Here is a 23,009-nt window from a genome sequence, read left to right on the forward strand (position 1 = left end):
TCAACCAGTGTGTCGGGACACACTGGTGAGTTCCCAAGAGGTGGGAAGTGTGCCTCTTGAGATATCCCCATAACTGGTCCCTTTTCCAGCTTCTTGGCTACCTTGTTGTCATCAGTCCCAAATAGAAATGCTGCAGGTCTGCTATCCATATCTCTTGTTTGCTTTATAGTTTCAGAGTATTTGCAGGCTTTTGTGTTACTTCACAGTATCTGGCAGTAGAGGGACTTTGTGTTGCTGTTACTGAGATGACTGCATACTTTGAAGATATATTTGTTTTGTATGATAAGCTTGCAGAGTTTCTAGAATGGATAAAAGTTACTTGACTTGACAGTAAGGTTATTATGAATTGCCTACTGTACAGTCCCATATGGAAATACTGCATGCAATTCATCAGTTTCAGATTTCTGATAGATAAAGTGAAGATCAAAACTTCTCTGAGAAAAAAATTAATAACTCTTTTAAACTGTTAAAATTAAAGAAAATTTTATGTTTATATTTTCCTTTCGAAGCCAACACCAACAGAGGGTTATCTCACCACAGGAGAACCGAAGCCAACACACACAAACAGTGTTCATTCATAGACCCCTGACGCAGGCCTTTAAGGCCGAAACACGACTCGTGTTGGGTCAGTTTTATTAATTTAAATAAAGACCTTGTTCAGGAAACACCATCTGTGAGAGGACTCTTTTTTTTGGATCCACTGTTTGTGTGTATATTTTCCTTTCATCATTTTTAACAATGAAATATTTTGGAGTTTTTTAAAAAAAATGTTGTTCAGCTGTGAATTTTAGTGTTCGGTGTCATATGAACACTGTCAGGTGTGTCAAAACAGAAGAAAAGTTGAGAAGCACTGGCTTAAGCTATATTTAGTTTTGTGTAGAAAAAAAAACTTGATTTGTCTTCCTACATATTTACACACATTAAATATGCTGGCTTGTAGAAGCCTGTCTCAGAAATCTATATTATTTTGCTTTTGTGCTGCCAAAGTAATCTGCTGTGCCTCAAAGATGAGTCTTATCCATGAATCACAGATTATCTTCATGCTCCTCTATGGGGAAAGGTTTCAGTTTTCATTTTTACTGAACCCTCACAAATTGCTTTGCCTTATGAAGTTTAAAATTGTTTTATCTGTTCTATGAAAAGTGAAAGATCAAGTTGCCATATTAATATTTATCCGGCTCTTTAATGTGTATTTTAAGAGACTGATTTCTGACATTATTCATTTTCTAACTGAGAATTTAATGTCGTTGAGGATCTCGGCACAGAATATAAATGTAAGCAGGGATGATCAGTCTTTCTATCAAATTCTGAACATTTTAAATTTAGATTATTGTAACCTGCTACTCGCATCTTGCAGCAACTGGAATCTAACATTTATGCTTTTGTTAAATTATTTAATTGGCTCTGTTTGACTCTTTGAGGGCAAATTTTAAAAAGTATGGACCTGTATAAATGGTTTATTTCAAGGGTAAAAGGGATATGAAAATTGCCCATTCTGTATGGGGAGAATTTTATTTTATTATATATTAGACTATTTATGTATAATCAAAGTGGTTTACATATTGCATTCAGGCACCTTCTCTGTCCCTAGTGAGACATAAAGGGGCCCTTTTACTAAGGTGTGCCTAAAAGTGTCCTGTGCTGGTGTAGGCATGTGTTTTGGACACGTGCAGGTCAATTTTTCTATGTCTGGGAAAAAGGCTTTTTTTTTTAATGGTCGAAAATGGACATGTGGCAAAATTAAAACCAGCGCTTGTCCATTTTCGGCCTGCGACCTTACTGCCATCCATTGACTTAGCGGTAAGGTATCGTGCACAAACTGGGCATTCCTTGTCATCTATACCAGACCAGTCCAGACAAATGGGTTGTGTCCATCTACCAGCGGAAGGAGACAGAGAAAATAGTTCCAAGTAAACCGCCCCTTAAGGATATCGTGCAGCCTGGAATGTTCAGTATTTTCTCTGTCTCCTAGCGGATGGTGGACGGATTGTGCAGTTGCTCTGGATTGCTGGCTGGTAGCTCCTGTCCCAGATTCTTCTGGTGACAGTGGAGCCAGAGGTGTGCTGGTAGCCGTGTTGGGGCTAGTTTTAGATGATACTCAGTGGTCCTGAGTTCCTCATCTGCCAGCTAGGGTGATATCCAGTGACCCTGGTTCCCTCCCCTCCCCTATCTCCCCTGGCTGTCTTTCTAGCAGGGTGATTGATGGTTGATAGTGGCATGGAGTAACTTGTCTCCCCTGTGGGGTTCTTCTCTTCTGTGGTGGTAGGTATATCTGAATTTCTGCCTTTGAGGTATGCCTTTATTTCTTAATTCCTGTCACTAGTGAAGAAGGTGGTTTACAAAAAAAAAAAAAAGGAAGAAGAAGAAACTGTTTTTTCCCTCCCTTTCTGCCTCTGAGGTAAACCTTTATTTATTTCTGTCACTAGTGAAGGAGGTTGTTTAAAAAAAAAAAAAAGAAGAAACTTTGTTTTCCTTCTTTCTCTTGCCTGTTAACTGATTTATTTTCCCGCCTTTGGCAATGCATTCTAGGGGGCTGCTTGCAAAGTTTCTTTGAATTTTGCTGGCTGGTGTCTGATTCTGATCTTGGACCCTTCTGAGCTGGTACCAGTTGCTTTGATTCTTGTTTTGGCAGCAGTTTTTCCTTCCTTAGGGAGGTTCTGGTTTTCTCGTTCCCGTGGATTCCTCCTGTCTGCTCTGGTTTGTCTGCGGGGTACTTTCCTTCTGACAGGGGTACGAGTTGTCCTTGGTGTGGAACTGCTAGCTCATATCCCTCTTCTGAGTACCCTTGGGAGCACCATTCTTGCTAGTCTTTTGCTTGGACTCAGTTCAGTGTCTCTTTATGGGAATGTGCCTTTTTAGGACTAGTTTGCCACAATTGTGCCTTACTTTCCTTTGCTTTTGGGCGGGAGTTTTAGCTTGGCACAGGCGGATTTTGCCTTTTCTAGTTTCAGGTGCGTCTCTCCTGGCACATTTGGCACTCCTTCCTTTTTCTGTAAGGAGCACAGTTCTTTCCTGCTGAGCAGATCTATTGCTGTGCATCTGGATTATCGCCTCTTAGCTCTGTGCTTTTCTCTACTTTTCTGCAGGGAAGTGGCTGTGTTCAGGGTCTGGAATTTGACTCTCCCTTAGCTGGTTTTTCCTCGGTTTGGTGTTAGTGGCCAGCTTCCTCTTTGTTCCTGGTGAGAGTTGTTTCTTGCTCACTGCCTTACGGCTGCATTTTGCTCCCTATGGTCTGAGGATTCCAGACCTGTGGTTCTTACCTCCCTTTGGCGGGAGTTCTTTCTTTACGTTGACTGCTGCTCTGTTTCAGTTACCCGGGAGGGTGGTCATTGTGGCTCAGAGACCACTTGGGGGCTGAGAGTGTCTCTTGGGGCATGGGGCCTTCTCTTCTTTTTTTTTAAATTATTCTATTTATAACTTTTACAATTATAGTCAAGCAAAGCTTGTTTTGAAAAGCAATACACTTCACATATAGTTTAGTCAGGAATACAATATTATTAAAGCAACGGTTTTGAAATTTCTCGCTCAAGTCCACATATTTGGAGCAAGATATTAAGAAATGGAATATATATTAGGCAAAAATTTCAAGATTAAAGCAAACAAAAAGCTAACAGGTAACATTACTCAGTGTCAAATTTCTCAATTAAAGGGAGAATAACATTTTAAGCACCCCTATTTTGCCTTGATGCTAGAAACACTGTTAACTGAGCTGGGTCAAAGAAAACATATTTATTCGATTGGTATCTCACTATGCATTTACACGGATATCTCAAGTAAAATGTAGCACCCAGCTGTATGACCCCTGGTTTCATTAGAAGAAATTGTTTTCGACGCTTTTGCGTTTCTCTAGAGATATCAGGGAATGGGGCCTTCTCTTCTTGTAGTTTTAGTCCTTCTGGGCCAGGAGAATGCAGCGCCAGGTCTGCATTTCCACAAATTGTGCTCCTTTCTTTTTGGCCTCCTGGCAGCACCTTCTTCTCTGGCTGTTCCCTGGGGCTCCATCTGTGCATATTTTGCTTGTTGAGCACAGCTCCATCGTTGCATGTTCAGCACAGCTCCATCGCTGCATTTGAGCACAGTACCATCACTGCATGTTGAGCACAGTTCCATCGCTGCATTTTATTTATTAGGATTTATTTACCGCCTTTTTGAAGGAATTCACTCAAGGCGGTGTAGAGTAAGAATAGATCAAACATGATCAGGAGGCAATTAGAGCAGTAAAAATATTTGAACAATACAAAGTATGGCACACAAGCTCATTTTCAAAGCACTTAGCCTCCCAAAGTTCCATAGAAACCTATGGAACTTAGCCTCCCAAAGTGCTTTGAAAATATGCCTCACAGTATACTACTTGCAATGACAACACAATATGTACTAGAACATTATAATTGGTAGTGAAGGGTAAGGCAAAGTTGTAACATATAGATGAGTAAGAAAGTAGGAAGAATTAGAATTATCTCAGCTAGGGTAGGAGTGAATAAACTTGTCCCGCTGCAGTATGTGCAGCCCGAGTCAATCCTTGTGTGAGTGAGACTAACAAGTTAGTTACTTGTTGAGCATGTTGAGCACAGCTCCATCGCTGCATGTTGAGCACAGCTTCATCGCTGCATTTGAGCACAGCTCCATCGCTGCATGTTGAGCGCTGCTCCACAGTTCCAAGTTGGCTTTATCTCCATCGCTGTATGTTGAGGACAGCTCTATCGTGGCTTGTTGAGTGAAGTTCCTTCGCTGCATATTCTGCAACCTTTCATCTCTGCATGTTGAACGCAGCTCCATTGTCGCATGTTGAGTGTAGCTCTTTCTCTGCAGGTCTCAGTGTGGGGCGCAGTCCTGTGTTTGCGTGCAGAACACGGCTCTGTCTGCCTGTGGAACGCAGCTCCTTGTCTGTGTGTTGCATGCAGCTCTCTCTCTTTGTATATGGAACGCATCTCCCTGTCTGCGTGCAGTGTGCAGCTCCACCCCCCTGTTGAGTGTAGCTCCATCTCTGTGTGTTTAGCACAACTCTTTTCAGATTGGGCGCAGTTCCAGGGCTGTATGTTGAGCAGAGCTATGTGACTGCAGGTGCTGCACAGTTTCATGTCTGCGTAGGAAGCATAGCTCCTTGCCGGTGTCTGGAGAGCAGCTCCTTGTTTGCGTATGGAAAGCAGCTCCTTGTCTGAATTTTATACACAGTTTCATCGCTACTGCAGCTTCAGTTCTGAAGGTACCTCTAACATCCAGTTCTTTCAGTGGGGCACTGCTCATCTTCTGTCTGTTACTCTCAGCTTCTTCTCTGCTTGTTCAGTGCATTTCTATCTTTGCCAGAGGTGTGCAACTCCTTCTCTGCCCGCGGAACGTGGCTCAGTTTGTGTGCTTTGAGTGCAAATCCGTTTGTTCTCGTTGAGCATGGATCCTACTTTGCCTGATGAGCTCAGCTTCGTTTCTGTCCCTTGAGTACAGTTCAGTCGCTGACTGTGGAGCATATTTTCCATTGCCTGTTGGGCACTGTTTCACCTTGTCGGTCAACCCCAGCTCTTTTCTGTGGGTTGGATATAGTAACTTCTCGGCAGCTGTGGCTTACCGCAGATTGCTAGACAAGGCTGCCTTGTCTCCTGTTAGCTGCCATTCCTGTGGCATCTTTTCTTGCCGTAGCCTCTTGGTGGCTGGCGAGAAGCTTCTCCATTGCTGGAGTCTGAATACGTCTCTGTTCCTTTTGTGTCTTCTTGGCATCTTGGGGGTCTTTTCTCCGCAGTGTGACTCTCGACTCTCTTTCTTTTTGTTTCCTTTTGTTCTCTTGGCTCTGTTCTTTCATCCCTAAGTCCAGAGCGAGCTGGTTTAGGAGTACTCTCTTTCTGCGGTTGTACCTTTGTATGCTGCTGCCCTTTTCTTCATGGCTGTCCTGGAGAGCACTGCCTACTTCATCTTCTCTATTCGATCTCCTGCCACTTGTTGTGCCAGCTCTGTATGACTTCTGTTACTTGGGATCACGGAGTTCTTTCCCCGGATTCAGGGGTAGATCTCTATGTTCTTGGGCAAGCGCAGTATGGTCCATTCCCTCCCGCTTACTTTACTGTGAGGGGAGGTTGCAGTTGCCTTCGGCCAAGCAGGAATAGTGAGGTTCTGCATATTGGCTCCAGGAGTTTGCCTGTTTGTATTAACTGTGTTTTCTTCTAGACTTCAGAGCACCATTGCTTAGCTATTCGAAATACTGAACATTTCAGGCTGCACGATACCCTTAAGGGGCGGTTCACTTGGAACTATTTTCTCTGTCTCCTTCCGTTGGTAGATGGACACAACTCATTAGTCTGGACTGGTCTGGTATGATTAAAGGAAAGAAAATGATCAGGTAAGAACATAATTTTTCTGTAAGCGGTCAGCACGCGTAAACTACTTATTACCGCCGGGTCAGCATCATGTGGTAGAAAATAGAAAATGTTTTGAGCGTGCGTCAAAAATAGAATTACCGCCCGGGGCACATGGTAGTTCCAATTTGGTGTACGTTGGATGCACATAGGCGCCTATGCGCCTTAGTAAAAGGGCCCCAGAGTCTTTTCTTTGTGTGCAAAAGGGCTCTTATAAAATTGCCCCAGGGGTTACATGTGTAAAAGTATGCAGATGAAAAGAAGGCATATGCTTATGTCATTAGTGTGTAGATGTGCTCAGAGGTTGAGTTTGGTTGAAGGCCAGGCAGAGTTGGCGCTTGTGTGTTGTTTATACCGTCTCCTGAGCAGGCATAAATGTCTATGGCTTATGTCCATACAGGATTTCTGCCTCCTTGACCCAAGTATTTTAAGGGGGTAGTTAGTAAGGTGTGTTATGGCTACGACGGATGTGTTAAAAGCTCAATAACGGGCTATATTACAATAATGTAAGGTATCGTGGGATACACAGTAATGAGATGTACAACATGCAAATACATCCAAAAAACCTCATTACTATGTAAATAAGGCAGTATTATTTCTGAAAAAATAATGCCAGCAGAAAACTGTTTTTATTTTTCCTGGCTGGTGCTTGAAATTGGAAACTGTCCCCCTCCCACAAGCCTCATGGGCCTATCTCATAGAATCCTTGGGGCCTGATGGAGTTGGGACAAGAGTGATTGCCATTTGTTCCTGCCCTTGCCTGTGCTGGGGCAGGGGAGATGTGTTTCGGGGCCTTTAAGGTGAGGTCGATGTGATGGGGGGACAGGGCGTGAAGAGGAAGGGAGTCTGATTCGAAGGGACATCGGGGTGATAATAGGGGGCATCTCCTGATTGTGAGCACCGGCCCTTTAAGAAGCAGACCTGGAGCATCAGGTTGCATCCTGGGTCCTGATGCTCTTGGGCACTATGAATAGCACAGCTTATAAGATTGATCACATGCTGCATTAGTCATATACTGCAGAAGTGACTAATCCGCAATACTGATTTAAAAAAAAAAAAAAACAGACAAAAAAACAAGGCATAATACGTGGTTATGCAGTAGGATATGATATGATTTGATAGCTATGTTGAGGGGAAAGTTATCAACTACATAATAAGCAGCTCTTACTATGTAAATACTATACCAAGCCAAGCCCCAATATAGCCTGCAAAATAACCCCAGCTAGAAGCTGGGGTATTTTACTGCCCGGGAGCATCAGACCGCCAAGGTTGATGCTTCAGGGCTGTTCGTTAAAGGGACAGCATCTGTTAAAGGACGTGACCTCCACATAGCCTTTCTAATGAAGACCCTCCCAATACTAGTGCCCCCTCTAGGGTTCCCCCCCCAAAGGGTGGCCTCAAGAACGCTTTCCCACATCTTCCATGGCTCCCCCTCACCTGTACCTTCAAAAAATCCCTGGGGGTCGAAGGGGCAGTCGCTCCTGCCCTCACTGGCACAGGGATCCATGGTGCTGGTGACCTCTAGTGGTGGTCTTGAGATACTACTGCTAGGGTTCATCTTTCCATATAAGGGCTTATTTTGCCAGCTGAGAAGTTAAACTTCTTGAAAAAATGCATAAAAACACATGCACAAGTGGAGAATGGCATTAACTTTGAACATTTTTGCTTGCAGGATCAGATTTGCAGGTCTGTGTTCCAAAAGGTCCAACATGCTGTTCAAGGAGAATGGAGGAAAAATACCAGGTTACAGCCCGTCTAAATATGGAGCAGCTTCTCCAGTCTGTAAATCCAGAGCTGAAATTCCTGATTATTGAGAATGCCGCAGTGTTCCAAAGTAAGTACTTTTGAATCTGTCAGGCTTGCAGGTGAGAGAATACCTGACACTATGTTGCATGAAATTGTGAATGAGAACAAGTCTTAGTAAATTGTTGGGCGTAGCATACATAGCTACTTTTGTACAGGTATAATTTGCAGTGAATTTTTAAAGAAAAATGTACAGGCTATGTATCTCTTTGAAATTTCAGTTAAAAGCTTATGTAGGTTTGAGAGTGCTTGTCTACGTTGAATCTGCTTTTTATGTAGGTGCATAAATGGGGGCTGAGCTACACATATTTATATTGATTACTTCCCTGACCTTAACCCCCCCCCCCCCCACCCCAAGACTTGGAATGCTTTTTTTGGGTGCTATTTAGAGTACATGTATTGTGAAATTACTCTAAGCCCTTTTTGGGGTAAGTTTGTATCAACACTCACTTTCACGTCTGAATCTCCTGTAGACCACCTACCTGCTGTGGATTTTCTGTTGGAGGGAATAGTTACTTCAGGGCCCAGGCACTAGGGTGTGTGAATCTGACTGCCAGTGGTTTAAATAATGTTCCCAAGAGGCTTGATTGGTGTTTCAGCATAGCTTTACTGAAAACTGTGCAGAAGGAGAATTTACAGAGGCAGTAGGTGGGTTCCGCTTAGGTATAGCTATCTCTTAAGCACAGACTTGAGAAAATGAAACAAGATTTGTGCCTGTGATCCCTTTGAATCAGTCCCTGAGCCCAACACCCCTTTCCTGTTTCTTGGGGTCTACTCTGTGCATAGGGAAATTTTCTACTTCCTTAAGAAGTCCCTCCTCATCCCTGGGATCCAGTGTTTGCTCCACAAGATAATGCATTTTCTCCTCTTCATTTTTATATAATATGTAAACTGCTTTGGTTGTACCACAGAAAAGCGCTATATCAAATGCATTGCTTATACCTTCTTTTAGATACATCAGTCTTAATGTTTATACTACTACTACTTAGCATTTCTATAGCAAATCCTTATTTGTGGTCTCTGGATTGATTCTTTGGAATGCTCTCCCTGATACATTTTGTTATATATCGGCTTTTCCTGTTTTTAGGAAACAACTCAGAGCATATTGCTTCTAACAAGATTATTCTTGATGGGAGTTTACTGTGTACCTGTAGACAGTATTTTGTATCCCACCTAGATTTGGAGATAGTGTGGGATATAAGAACTTTCAAATAAATAAACACCCTTACCCTTTATGGGGGGAATCAAGGGGGCATATCTTCCTGTCTCTTCTCTGACTGAACTCCTCAAGAGAGGCTCTGTATCTTCTTTCCCACACATGCCACTTAAGTGACCAAATACCTCTCCTAACTCTTATCTTTTTTTTTGCATATGGGTATCTCTTAACAAGATGTCCTAAAAGTTCCTTCAGATTCCTGTTTACCTTGACTAGTTTGTTTATTATGGGATACTACTGGTGTATGTGAGCCTGAATAGCAGTAGGAGGCCCATTTTCTCCTAGCTTCTATCTAATTTTATCAATTTTGATAGGTGGTTAGGGGCCAATGACCTTTAGTGCCCTAGGGCCCACATCACTGTCAGTCCGTCCCTGGTGCGTACCATTTTGGATAAATAAATTTGCCCTTGAAAGCAGCATCTCTAAATGGTTAGCAAAAGCTTCAACAATATCAACTGTACATGTAAAAAGTGAGCAATAAAGAAAAAAAACTTTATACTTGTGACAAGCTTGAATTCTTGACTTTTTTTTGATGAACTATGAAAATGCCTTGAAGAAGAACAGAACAGTCTTTGAGAAATAGCTGTTGATCTTTTGTCTTTCAGATTCAGTTAAAATTGAGTTCTTCTTCAAGCCCTTTATGCCCTACTCCACACATATAAAACCAAGACATTTCTTCTCTTAACAAAATTTCTTTCCATTTTGTTTCAGAAAATCCCCATGTTCTGAGTATTGACACCAGTGTCACAGATTTACTGATAACCTAAGGCTTGATTTTGTAACAGGACACCTATATGAAATATCCCAAAAGGCACCTGTTTCATAAAGGAAACATAGGTGCCTATCCTGCTTATAATCGAACGAGAAAAACGCCCAAGTTCCGACCTAAATCGGGAGATGGACGTTTATCTCACAAAAACGAATAAAGCGGTATAATCGAAAGCCGAACTTGGACGTTTTCAACTGCACTCCGTCGCGGATGCGGACAAAGTTGAAGGGGGCATGTCGGAGGCGTGGTGAAGGCGGAACTGGGGCGTGGTTATCACCCGAACAGAGATGGGCGCCTTTCGCCGATAATGGAAAATAAGTATGCGTTTGTAGCTAGAATTTAGGGCACTTTTCCTGGACCCTGTTTTTTCACGAATAAGGCCCCAAAAAGTGCCCTAAATGACCAGATTACCACCAGAGGGAGTCGGGGATGACTCCCTCAGTGGTCACTAACCCCCTCCCACCACAAAAAAATGATGTTTCACAACTTTTTATTTTCACCCTCAAATGTCATACCCTCCTCCCAGGCAGCAGTATGCAGGTCCCTGGAGCAGTTGTTAGGGGGTGCAGTGGACGTCAGGCAGGTGGACCCAGGCCCATCCCCCCCTACCTGTTACAATTGTGCTGCTTAATGCTTAGTCGTCCAACCCCCCCAAACCCACTGTACCCACATGTAGGTGCCTCCCCTTCACCCCTTAGGGCTATAGTAATGGTGTAGACTTGTGGGCAGTGGGTTTTGAGGGGGATTTGGGGGGCTCAACACACAAGGGAAGGGTGCTATGCACCTGGGAGCTCTTTTACCTTTTTGTTTGGTTTTGTAAAAGTGCCTCCTAGGGTGCCCGATTGGTGTCCTGGCATGTGAGGGGGACCAGTGCACTACGAATCCTGGCCCCTCCCACGAACAAATGCCTTGGATTTATTCATTTTTGAGCTGGGCGCTTTCATTTTCCATTATCGCTGAAAAACAAAAACGCCCAGCTCACACATTGTCGAATAAAACATGGGCGTCTATTTTTTTGCGAAAATACGGTTCGGTCAGCCCCTTCATGGACCCGTTCTCGGAGATAAATGCCCATGGAGATAGACGTTTTCGTTCGATTATGCCCCTCTATGTACTTTTACAAAATAGGCTTTCAGCACTATCTCTAATGATGTCCAAATTCTCATAGAGGGATGGAGTACAGACAATCAAAAACACGAAGGAGACCTGGTTGCATTTGTATCCCACTATTTGCAGGCTCAAAGTGGCTTACATAGTACCGTTATGGCGATTGTCAATTCCGGTAAGAGAAATACAGAGTAGTATTGCATGAATGACAGAGTAAATTAAGTAGTCAAGGAGAGAGAGTTAAGAATCATTATTCAGTATGCCGAAGTAGTTCCAAGGAATTCAACACAGGTCGTGTTTTGGTGAATGGTTCCTGCATCAGGAGTCCAATGATGAGATACCACAAACATTAAAAACAAAATTAAATAATGAGTTTAAAATCAATTAAACATATACACATAATAATAAAAAGGTAATAATCAAGGATAATAACAAATAAAAATGAGAAGGCCATACTGTTATTGATTATAACTTTTTTTGATCTCCTTGGTCATCCCTATGCCATCTCTCTGGGTCAATTTTCCATGGAGAACCAGTTCTTTATTTTTTTGCTTCACCCAAATTCTCATGCACAGTGTACATCTACTTTGAATATGTGTGCTTGTACTCTATGAATAAACGTTATAAAATCTGATCAATCTTTGTCCAAACTACTCTCTTGAGAACGTCTGCAGATTGTGTAAAAGTAGGGACAGTCTTGTTATGCACTTTTTATGTGTGTATACTTGTACAATTTTATAAGAGCTATTTTCTGCTTGTAAAACATTCTTTACACACAGGAGTTGTAAAATTACCTCCTATTTGACTAAAGGTAACCAGGGCAGCTTGCAAAAGTTCCTTCAATGCTAAGAGCAGTAAATGAACACTGGTTTCTGTGCCTGATGTAAAATTTAGTAGTTTTGAAAGAGAGAATGCTACAAAAGACTAAAAATTATAGCTCTCTGTTCACTGTACTACAGAAAGAGTACCAATTTCATTTGTACAGAATATGTAGTGTTGATCTGTGGGACACCAGAAGACATTTTGTCCTTACTAAGATAATGGTTTAGCTTATGATAGCATTAGTACGTTGATTTTCAAAACATGCCCTTACTTTATCAATGGGCTCAATGTCCTCTGTCTTTAAAATAACCAAGTGTCTTTCTCTTGTTGAGGTGTTGACCACCTCCCCTGTTTATTTGTGCCCATTTGCAGTGGCTAGACCAGTACAAATAGAGCAGTTCATTTGAAGTGTAGACAAATTTCTTGTATAAAATATTTGAACTCAAAGGTTGTGCACTTTCACTCGATGCATAATTAAGTTCCAGAATTAGTTGCCATAGGATGTGATAAAAACAGTGTAGCTGGGTATATATATATATTGTAAAGAGTATGTAGGACCGACCCCAAAGGAACCCTGGGTTAGGCCAGAATACCCCCGGTATAGGCAGGCATTTCCCAGAAAAAAACTAGAAATAAGGAACTACAACTCCCAGCATGCCCCAAGGGAGACCGGGGATAAGAGAAACTATGTGCATTCCCCGGAGTCTCCAGAGGAAGGCCGCAGGGGAAGGAATAAGGCTGATTCTCCAACCTGGTGGAAGAGGTGGTGGAACAGGTGGGTGGAGAAAGAAGAGCCACAAAAGAGCTTTAATGAAAGAAAGGGTGAGCAGCTGGGAGAAGGGCGGGGCGAGGAGAATATGGATTGGGCTCCTGAGGAGAGAGAGGCAGAGAGTGAACCTTGCCCTATGGAGTTGACTGAACCGGAGAACACCCTGGAAGAGCCGATGGACTTTTCAGCTCTGGCTCAGCGAAAGCCAAGGAAGTAGCGGGGCCAAGCCGGGTCAAGCGGGAGGAGGTCAGGTAGGAGTATGACTGACCAAGAGGGTGGGACCCTAGGCTTTGAGCCCGCGCAAAGCCATTATTGTGTGTTTTTGAAGCTTGGCTAGAACTGAACTGTGTTTTTGAAAGCCTGGCTAAAATTGAACTGTGTTTTGAAAGCCTAGCTGGACTGAGCTGTGTTTTTGAAAGCTTGGCTAGAACTGAACTGTGTTTTTGAAAGCCTGGCTAAAATTGAACTGTGTTTTGAAAGCCTAGCTGGACTGAGCTGTGTTTTTGAAGCTTGGCTACAAATTGAACTGTGTTTTGAAGGCCTGGCTAAACTTGAACTGTGTTTGAAAGCCTAGCTGGACTGAGCTGTGTTTTTGCAGCTTGGCTAAAAATTGAACTGTGTTTGGAAACCAGGGCTGAAGTGCGCTGGGGTTTTTTTTTTTTCTCTCTTTTTGCCTGCTACTCTCCAGGGGACCGGGAGAGAAAGCAGCGGTTGAAGCCTGCACGGTGTGGCAGTGTTTGTTGTTTTGGAGAAGCAATTGGGAGAAGGAGGGACGTTCCTCCTATTCAATAGAAGGCTTCCTTATATGTGTTTTTTCTTTTGAGAAAAAGGGGAGCCATACAAGAGGGTTTTTTTTTCTCTGGTTTTTGTATGAGAAGAGCTGCAACCCCAGGAGAAAAGAGGATCCACTTTACAATATATATAAAAGACTTAGGCAAATTCCTTGAGGAAAAGTCCATAAATGGTTATTAATAAGCTTGGAGATCTATTGCTTATTTCTGGGGATATGTAGCATGGAATTTCTTTACATTTTGGTATCTAGCCAGGTACTTCCTTACTTATAACTTGGATTGGCCACTGTTGGAAATAAGATGCTGGATTTGATGAACATTCGTTCTGACCCAGCATGGCAGATCTTATGTTCTTAAGATTAATGGGCAAGGTCATGGGCTGGCTAAAATCAATAAGCCCAGGAATGATAATTCCATTGCAGGTACTGATTTTGTCCCAAAATCTGCTAAAACAGATCATGCTGAGCTTCACCATAGGTCATGATGGTTCTGTTCACTTGCAAATTACAGGTGCTTTCTTTAGCACAGCTAACTACCATGTTTATCAGGGTACTTAGCTATTTTAATTTTATTACCATCAAACTCAGCTTCCAAAGGAAGTAAACATGACAGGTATTTAAATTGTTTTCATAATTTAAAAAAAAAAAAAAACCTGTAATCAGGGTCTCTGGTCTAATTATACACAAAGCCACTTAAATTTGGCGTTTGATTTTTTTTTCTCTCAACTGCAGTAAAAGAAGAGCCCAAGGGCCTAAAACTCTAATAATCTAATAAACTTTGCTAAGTGAAGATTGTAGCAGATACGCCTGGGTGAGATCTTGTAAATGCCAGACTATTTCCCCTGATCTTTATCAGTAATAAGAACTGAGAAGCATTGGCAGGCTGAAATTAAATTTAGTGGAAAATAATAACATCTGGATAGATTTTGTTCAAATAAGATTAGTAGTCTCTTTAGATATTAGACTGAAAAAAAAACATGAAAATGAACTCTGAGGATGTTTGTGATTATCTAGAAAACTGTAGTATTCTAACATATTGCATTGCTTTATTCCCAAGCACATTAATATCTTAGCTATTCATAATGCCGCTCCCACTGTTTTTCAGGGTAAGGCCTGTGGGATAGTGGCAGCCGTCAGGGACCTCAGGGGTAGTCTGTGCAGCTCTTATTTTATTTGTGTGCAGGCCAAGAGCTTTGCATTGAACAACACTGCAATGCTCCTAATATTGGACCTCTCTCACTTTCTCTTTCTCTGTCCTCCCCCCCCCCCCCCCCCCACACTTCTCCTCCTCCTGTTGGTCTGGCATTTCTCTCTTCTCTCCAAGTTTGTGGTTTGGCATCACTCACTTTGGGCCTCTCTCCCTGAGTATGCCATCTCTCTCCCTTCCTTCTTCAGTGATTCATACAGGCTACCTCTGGTCAGCCCCGGGAGCCTTCCTCCTGTGTGTCCCTCCCATGTGGGCACAGGAAGTTGTAGCAGGTGGAAGGCTTCTGCGACTGACTAGAGGTAGCCTGGATGAATCACTTCCAGAAAGACTGAGGGCTTCTTTTACAAAGCCATGCTAGTGATTAACATACGGCAAATGAGAGGAAACCCATAGGAATTGAATGGACTTCCTCTCATTTGCCGAACTCTCTAAGATTCAGTAGTGCAACTTTGTAAAAGAGTCTAAATAAACCATTGTGAACTAGAGTCAGTTGTCCTGGTCTCTTGAGTCATTGTCCCACTTCCCACTTTTCTTTACATTGTCAGTGTTGGCATCGACATCAGGTGTATCGACCCAACATTGGGAATGTGTGGCATCAGACTCGGCGCCAAGACCACATAAGGACTCCTCATCGAGGGACATGCAGTGGCCATTTCAGAGGGGAGCCCTTACCACCATTACCGCCGGGTACACACCGGAGCTACAAAAATAAATATATTTTTGTAGCGCCGGATATGATGGCGCTGGGGGTGGGAAGTACCACTGGGCTGCAGGTCCTTTTTAGCGAGCGGTAAGCCTGCGTTTTGCTTATTGCCACTTTGTTAAAGGGACTGTTCGATGGAAACTGTCATATTCTAGAGACAGATACAAAGAGTGAAACATACAAAGTGTATGAACTATAGGTTAATATTGTATAAAAAGTACTCATTATATTAAAAGTATAGAAGGTGCTCGATATCACTAACAGTGAAAAAAAGGAGTGTAATACTAAAAGTGCTCAATGTAGTCAAGACGTTTAAATCCAAAACAAGAGGTTGAAGCTTTAGAAACAAAACCTACCTAATATTGCACACAATCTAAATCATCCAAATTGTTTATCAAATGTGCAAGGTCCTGCCTGACGAATATCATAAGGAAACAGTGTTATATTATCATGGTCTAGGAAACATGTACTGCCAACTTCATAAAATTAATAGTAGAAATGCCACTAACCTTGTATGTAGCACTGTAGAACAGCTCCAATAACTGGCAGAAAGGGACTAGCAATGCCAGAGATGCTGTTATTATTGATAAAATGATATCGCTTTTGGAGTGTAAATCGATTTGAAAATAACAAAGAACTTTACTGATAATATGAAAAGTAACCGGAATTATAAATGAAATATCTAAAAATTATACTTACAAACAAGAAAAGGAGCCAAAAAAAAGGTAATTAGAATAAAAATTGTGCATCTCTGCTGACGCTGGTAAAATGATGTAGATGATGGTAAACGCAAAATGAAACTGCTATCTTGAAAAAAAAAACCCCTAAGGGCTCTGTTTACTAACCACGCTGTAGGCGCTAGCGTTTTTAGAGCACGCTAAAAAATATATTCCTATGTGTGTCTCTAGCATTAGCGAGCACTAAAAATGCTAGCAAACCTTAGTAAGCAGGGTCCTAAGTCGGAGTGAATGACGGCACATGCAATGTGAAACCTCTACTGCAAACAACTGCGCTGGTGTGGAATATTAATAGTACAATTTATGCTAATCCATTGGACGACTGGATAAGCATAGCTATCTTTTATCCAGTATAAATTGTCACACTGAGAAATTCAAAATATAAGTCAAATATCCATTGAGCACTGATGCATCAGTAAGGTACCTAAAAATATATGAAGTAATAAATAAATACTTAAAAAGATACAACATCATTTATCATTTATTAGACTTGATTCTGATTGGAACAAACCAAAACGGTTTACAAATAAATAAATAAATAAATAAAACAGATTAGAAAGAGTAGAAGAGTGCCATAATAAAATAGGAAAGCGATCACTCGCGCAGAACAAATACAAGCAACAACCAGCCATTCAGGACAAACCGTTCCAAAGAGTATAGAACAGAGACAACTAAACTCCAAAAATGTGAATAACTTTAAAATAATGGTTTTCATTAGAATCCCATCCCCCATCACAGAAGACTTCACCCGAATGGCCATCAAATTTCAAAAGCATGATGGGAATCCACATGCTGTTCCGCTTTTTCCTTCCTTGCTCCCACCCTCTGGAACTCACTACCAAAAGGAGTTACATCTTGAAAGATCTTATTTGCTTTTCGCACATCTTAAAAAAAAAAGCTTAGGGCTCTGTTTACTAAGCCGCGCTGTAGACATGCTAAGCATTTTTAGTGCGCGCTAACGCTAGAGACACCCATATATTTGTTATTTGATAATGACAATAATAAAATGGTGACAGCGTTCAAAAGTGCAACGATATCTGTTCACTCACAAAAATGAGGAATGTGTCCAATGTATGTACATTAGTTGTTCCTGACATGTTAGCATCTCATTGCCTACTTTTTTGGAAAACATTATGCCTCATCAAAACATTCAGATCCAACCATCTCATCCTCTTATTTGGTGATATTTCCACATGCATGACACAAGACAGACATTATGGGAAGCATCAGTCACATTGCCTGCCAGAAAATAGCCACCTTTAACTTCTGAAGCATTTTAGCTCATTTCAGGGTTATTAAGGTAAGACAGTTTAATCCACAAAGGAATAGTTGTACATTCAGAAAAATAAGTCTATTGACTGTAAAGTGAATACTGTGTGCAAGATAACTCTTAAATGATCAGATTCTTATGACTCTTGTATAGTTGTAAAATTAAATCTACTGTTTAGTCCAGCCTGATGCTTAAACAAAGCTTGAAGTTGCCAGGGCCCTGTAAGCACATCCCCTCCAATAGACAGTCTGCCTGGTGGGTTTGTGGGGCCGTGTGGGACATGGCAGCACTTTAGCGTAGGTCTGCGCTTGCAAGGCCTTCATAGCACAAAGTTTTTTGTTTTGTTTAAGCTTTGGGCCATCCTAGGAGCCAGTATGGAAGGGATGGGGTTAGGGAAGAGGATATGAAATGCTAGCCACCTGTGGAGTAGGTGGGGTGATAGAGGGGAAGGGGAGATGCTGGCTTTCTTCTATGTTTGTGCAGCGCTGCGTATGCCTTGTAGCGCTATAGAAATGCTAAATAGTAGTAGTAGTAATACTGGCCAACTGGGGTGGGAGAGGAGAGATGCTGGATTATAGGGTAGGGCCTTGAGCTACCCCAAGGTGGGACCATGGTGGTAAAAAAACACTAAAATCTTCCATCTAGTCAGTTCGGCAGTGATTTATTCATTCTAGGTAGATACACACACAGATTACCATAGGGAATCCAACACCTACACCCTTTTTATCCTCACTTAACCTATTAAATACTCAGATCCTGTTGGTATCCGAGATGTGAAAAATTTCTTAGGGCTATTGCTGAAAATACTACTGTAACCACAGCTGACCTGAAATTTTAGGTATCAGCAAAATGCAAAAGTTGGTTGATGGCTTGGTCTTTAAAAATGACTCAGGAAATGGATGGTTGGACTTCTTTAACAAATTTTACAGTTCTACTGAGAGCTTCATAAGCTGTACAATTGCCCTCGTGAGTCATGTAAAGCACAGTGCATGTATCACACAACTAAGTACATTGCTATAGCGCTACTAGACGTACGCAGCGCTGTACACCTGAACATGAAGAGACAGTCCCTGCTCGACAGAGCTTACAATCTAATTAGGACAGACAAACAGGACAAACAAGAGATAAGGGAATATTAAAGTGAGGATGATGAAATAAGGGTTCTGAACAAGTGAATAAGGGTTAGGAGTGAAAAGCAGCATCAAAAAGGTGGGCTTAGTAAAGGGGCTCCTGAGATTGGCACCAGGGATGTGAAATATCTCTAGTTATGATCCATGCCTCCAAACTGGACACCTAATTGAATAATCGAGTATATGAAGGTTTCTAGTTGTGATAGTAAAGTATTTTTTCTCTGTTTTGCAAGTCTTTATTTAAAAAAAAAAAATCAAATTCTATTAGTAGCAGTCAAACAGATTTTATTTTTTAAATATGGATTTGCATAAACATGGTCAGAGACTAAAAAAAAGAATTGTGCCTTTGTAGAAAAAAAAGAGCCTGTAGCCATTATTTAGCAGTGACTTGACATGTCATTATATAAGTATTGCTATTATTATGGTTTCATAATAAAAATCAAGATTGTGAATTGTCAAAATTGATTTTGCATCAGTAGTAACGAGTCGTATAAGTGAGGAACAGACTTGAGGTGACCCAGTTTGCTGCAGAGGATATGAAATCACAATATATTGATGGCTTAATTGATTTAGCAAGAGTTCATATTATCAGGCTAAAATGCATCTCTGGCCTCTTTTTTATTTTTTTAATCATTACATCATGTTGATGGTAGAAAATAAAGCAGATGTGAATCAGCTGAAATGCTTTGCTTACAGAGAAAGGTTCCTGTCCTTGACTTTACTTGTGGGCCTGGCTTTCCATAACAGTATTTACAGATCCATTATCCGCATTACGGTGCTTTCCTTAGTGTACTTTATCGTTGTATTACTGTCTCATATTGGATGGCAGCTGTTGACACTTGATGCCACCTAGCAAAATTTTTAATTTGATGACTTCTTGGCATTTGGATGATTTAAATATGCAAGATCTGACTGAGATCTTTGACTTTTGCCTCTGGATGCAGTTACGAAAAGTAGTAGCTAGAAAATGCTTCTATGCCTATTCCCCATCCATAACACACCGCCTCCCAAAAATATTTAGTAAACAATAAATAATGCAAGATTAGTGTGCACAAACTGGCAAATTACCGTAAAATATAAGCCTTTTCTCAAACTTTAGAGAAAGGTCCACTTTGTTTTTATGTAAACTACTCTGAAGCCTTTGGATAAAAGACGGTATAAAGAGGGGCTTATTTTCAAAAGAGAAAACGTCCAAATGCAGATTTATGCCACTTTTGGGGAGTTTTTCCTCAATAAATTAAACATAAGCAATAGACAATTACAGCAGTAAGAATATTCAAATAACATTACAAAGTATGGCATAATATACTACTTACAATGTCAACACGTAATAGAACATTTTAATAGACTGCGTAGAGTATAAGCAAAGGTAGAACGTATAAATATGTAAGAGAGTAAGAGGAGTTAGAAAATAAAGTGACTAATTTGAAGAAAGTTGCACATGAGGTCAGAGAGATGATTAAATGTTATCTCAGCTAGGGTAGGGGTGGATAAACATGTCCTGCTACAGTATGTGCAGTCTGTGTCATTCCTTGTGTGTGTGTGTGAGACTAAGAAGTCAGGGCCCCTTTTACTAAGCGGCGGTAAGCCCAACGCGGGCTTACAGCTCACTAAACAGGAAGTACTGCTGGGCTACTTCAGCGCTGGTAAGTAAGCACTGCCCGGTTACTGCCGGGTTAGCACAGGAGCCCTTACCGCCACCTCAGTGGGTGGCGGTAAGGGCTTCCTCCCGAAATGGCTGCATGGCAAGTGCTTTACTTGTTGCATGACCATTTCCTGCAGGAAAGAGAGGCTTCCCTTTTACCTGCTGTGGAAAAAGGGAGACTAGGCACGCATGAAAAACATGCGCCGACACCAGCGCAGATTCCCCCCTTAGTTACTTCTTCCATTAAAGGCCTGGTTGAAGAGCCAAGCTTTCACCTGCTTCTTGAAGTAGAGATACTAGGCATGAGTGTTGTCTTAAACATCTCTTCTGGACTATTTTAACTGAAATATAGGTGCTGTTAAACTTTTTTGCATTTACTTGGATTTGCATTGTACTTTATGCTTTGTTGTTAACAATAAACCTAAGTTGAAACAAAAATCGGGCGTGAGCTTTTATTGAGTGAAAAAAGTTCTTTGTAGCACTGTTTGGATATAACGAACCTCAGATATAAGGGACTATTTTTGACAGTCCTGCAAAGGCCCTTATAAATAAGTTCTATTGCACATCTTTAAGTGGAAAAAAGACCTCAGTGACACATGCAGTAGATTGTTGGGTTTTCCTTCAATAACATGATATCCCACTATCACATCAGTGGTCTGAAAAAACTCCACTATAGGGTCAAATTGTGATTCAGAGCAGGGGCGTAGCCAGACTTCGGCAGGAGGGGGGTCCAGAGACCGAGGTGAGGGGGCACATTTTAGCCCCCTCCCCGGTGCCGCCCACCCCCGCCATTGCCAACACCCCCCCCCCCCGCTGCCACCACCACCACCACCAACTTTGACCCCCCCCCCGCCGCCGACCCTCTCGACCCCCTCCCCCCCCGCCGCCAACCCGCCGTCGCCTACCTTTGCTGGCGGGGGACCCCAACCCCGCCAGCCGAGGTCCTCTTCTTCCTTCGTTCTGTTTCTGAGTCTGACGTCCTGCACATTGTACGTGCAGGACGTCAGACTCACAGAAACAGAATGAAGCCCAAGGCTTCAACAAGTATTCAACAATAGTATATATATAATCCACAGTTCAAGTTCAAATTCACTACAGTTCAAATTGAAAATCGAGTTCAAATTCAAAAAATATAAAAAAAAATATGCACTTTTCTGAAGAAAGATGAGTAATTCAAACATGTGATCCTCAGAGGTTGTCATGATACCAGTAGAAAAGTGCTTCTTCACACCGGAGCCTATTGGGCTCATTTTCGAAAGAGAAGGACGCCCATCTTTCGACATAAATCGGAAGATGGACGTCCTTCTCACAGAAATGTCAAAATCAGTATAATCAAAAGCCGATTTTGGACGTCCCCTACTGCACTCCGTCGCAGGGATGGTCAAAGTTCAAGGGAGCGTGTCGGAGGCATAGTGAAGGCGGGACTTGGGCATGTCTAACACTTGGATGTCCTTGACCTATAATTGAGAAAAAGAAGGACGTCCCAGCACTTGGATGCTTTCACCCGGACCTGTTTTTTTACGAATAAGGCACAAAAAGGTGCTCAAAATGACCAGATGACCTCCGGAGGGAATCGGGAATGACCTCCCGTTACTCCCCCAGTGGTCACTAACCCCCTCCCACCCTCAAAAAACATCTGTAAAAATATGTCGTGCCAGGCTCAGATGTCATACTCAGGTCCATGACAGCAATATGCAGGTCCCTGGATGTCAGGTCCTCGAGGCAGGACTGGAGTTTGTGAGCCCTTGGGCCACTGCCGAGGAGCGGCAGCGGCAGGCAAGACCACCTCGGAACTGGATAAACCGAAGAGCCGTACTGGAACTCTGGACTGGAGTAGTGCAAGGCAGGCAACTAGAACAGACGAAACAGGAACAGCTTCACCTGCACTTAGCCACTGTTCCTCCGGAGTTGAGCTCCGAAGTGCAGGTGGCTGGCAGGACTTGCAGGATAAGGCAGGAACTGAAGATCCAGAGGACCCACCCTGGGTCTAGGAAACACGAGGGAGACCAGATTGGGAACTAAACACAGTGTGCTGCTGCACAGCCACTAGCAAGACCCAAAAGACAGACCAAGGAACACAAGGCGTACAGAAGCCTAGCAGGAGCAAGGACTAGGGCAGCATACACACTAGGCAGAACAGGGATCCGGGAATACCCACAGGGTAAACCCTCTAGCTAGGTGGAGACAGGATACAGGAATAACCACCCAGGAAATACACACTAGCTAGACAGATACAGGATTCAAGATATACACTCAGGATATACAAGCAGGGTAGGCACACAGGCTAGGCAAGGCAGGACTTAGGGTAAAGAGAGCAAACCAGGAATAACAGGCCAAGGGTCTTGGGCAGGCAGCAGAGCAAACAGAGTAACCAGGAATATCAGGCCCAGGGTCTTTGGGCAGACAGGAGAACAGACAGAGTAAACACGGACAGAGGCTTCACCCCAAACACAGGGTAAGCCGGAACAGAGGCTTCACCCCAAACACAGGGTAAGCCAGGAACAGAGGCTTCACCCCAAACACAGGGTAAGCCAGGAAGGACCCGCAGTCCACAGACACACAGTGGCAGGGAGGAACCCCCCACAGGAAGACAACAGACACAGAGTGAAGCTGGGCTGGAACCCAGAGAAAGGCTAAGCAGTAGTGCAGCAGACACTTACTAACCTGACCTGGCCTAAGAGCATAACACCAATGCAAAGG

At 42.5% G+C, this 23,009-nt stretch overlaps 1 protein-coding gene across 1 annotated transcript in view; it reads left to right on the forward strand.

Moving 5' to 3' along the window:
- The window catches only part of GPC3 (glypican 3), a 574,913-nt gene that overhangs the window by 60,064 nt on the left and 491,840 nt on the right, over positions 1–23,009 (forward strand). Inside the window, exon 2 of the mRNA XM_030209925.1 lies at positions 8,014–8,175. Coding sequence (XP_030065785.1) covers positions 8,014–8,175 — 162 coding nt within the window. The remainder of the gene's footprint in view (positions 1–8,013; positions 8,176–23,009) is intronic.

This window comes from Microcaecilia unicolor, chromosome 7, assembly GCF_901765095.1.
Source record: "Microcaecilia unicolor chromosome 7, aMicUni1.1, whole genome shotgun sequence".
Taxonomy (NCBI): domain Eukaryota; kingdom Metazoa; phylum Chordata; class Amphibia; order Gymnophiona; family Siphonopidae; genus Microcaecilia; species Microcaecilia unicolor.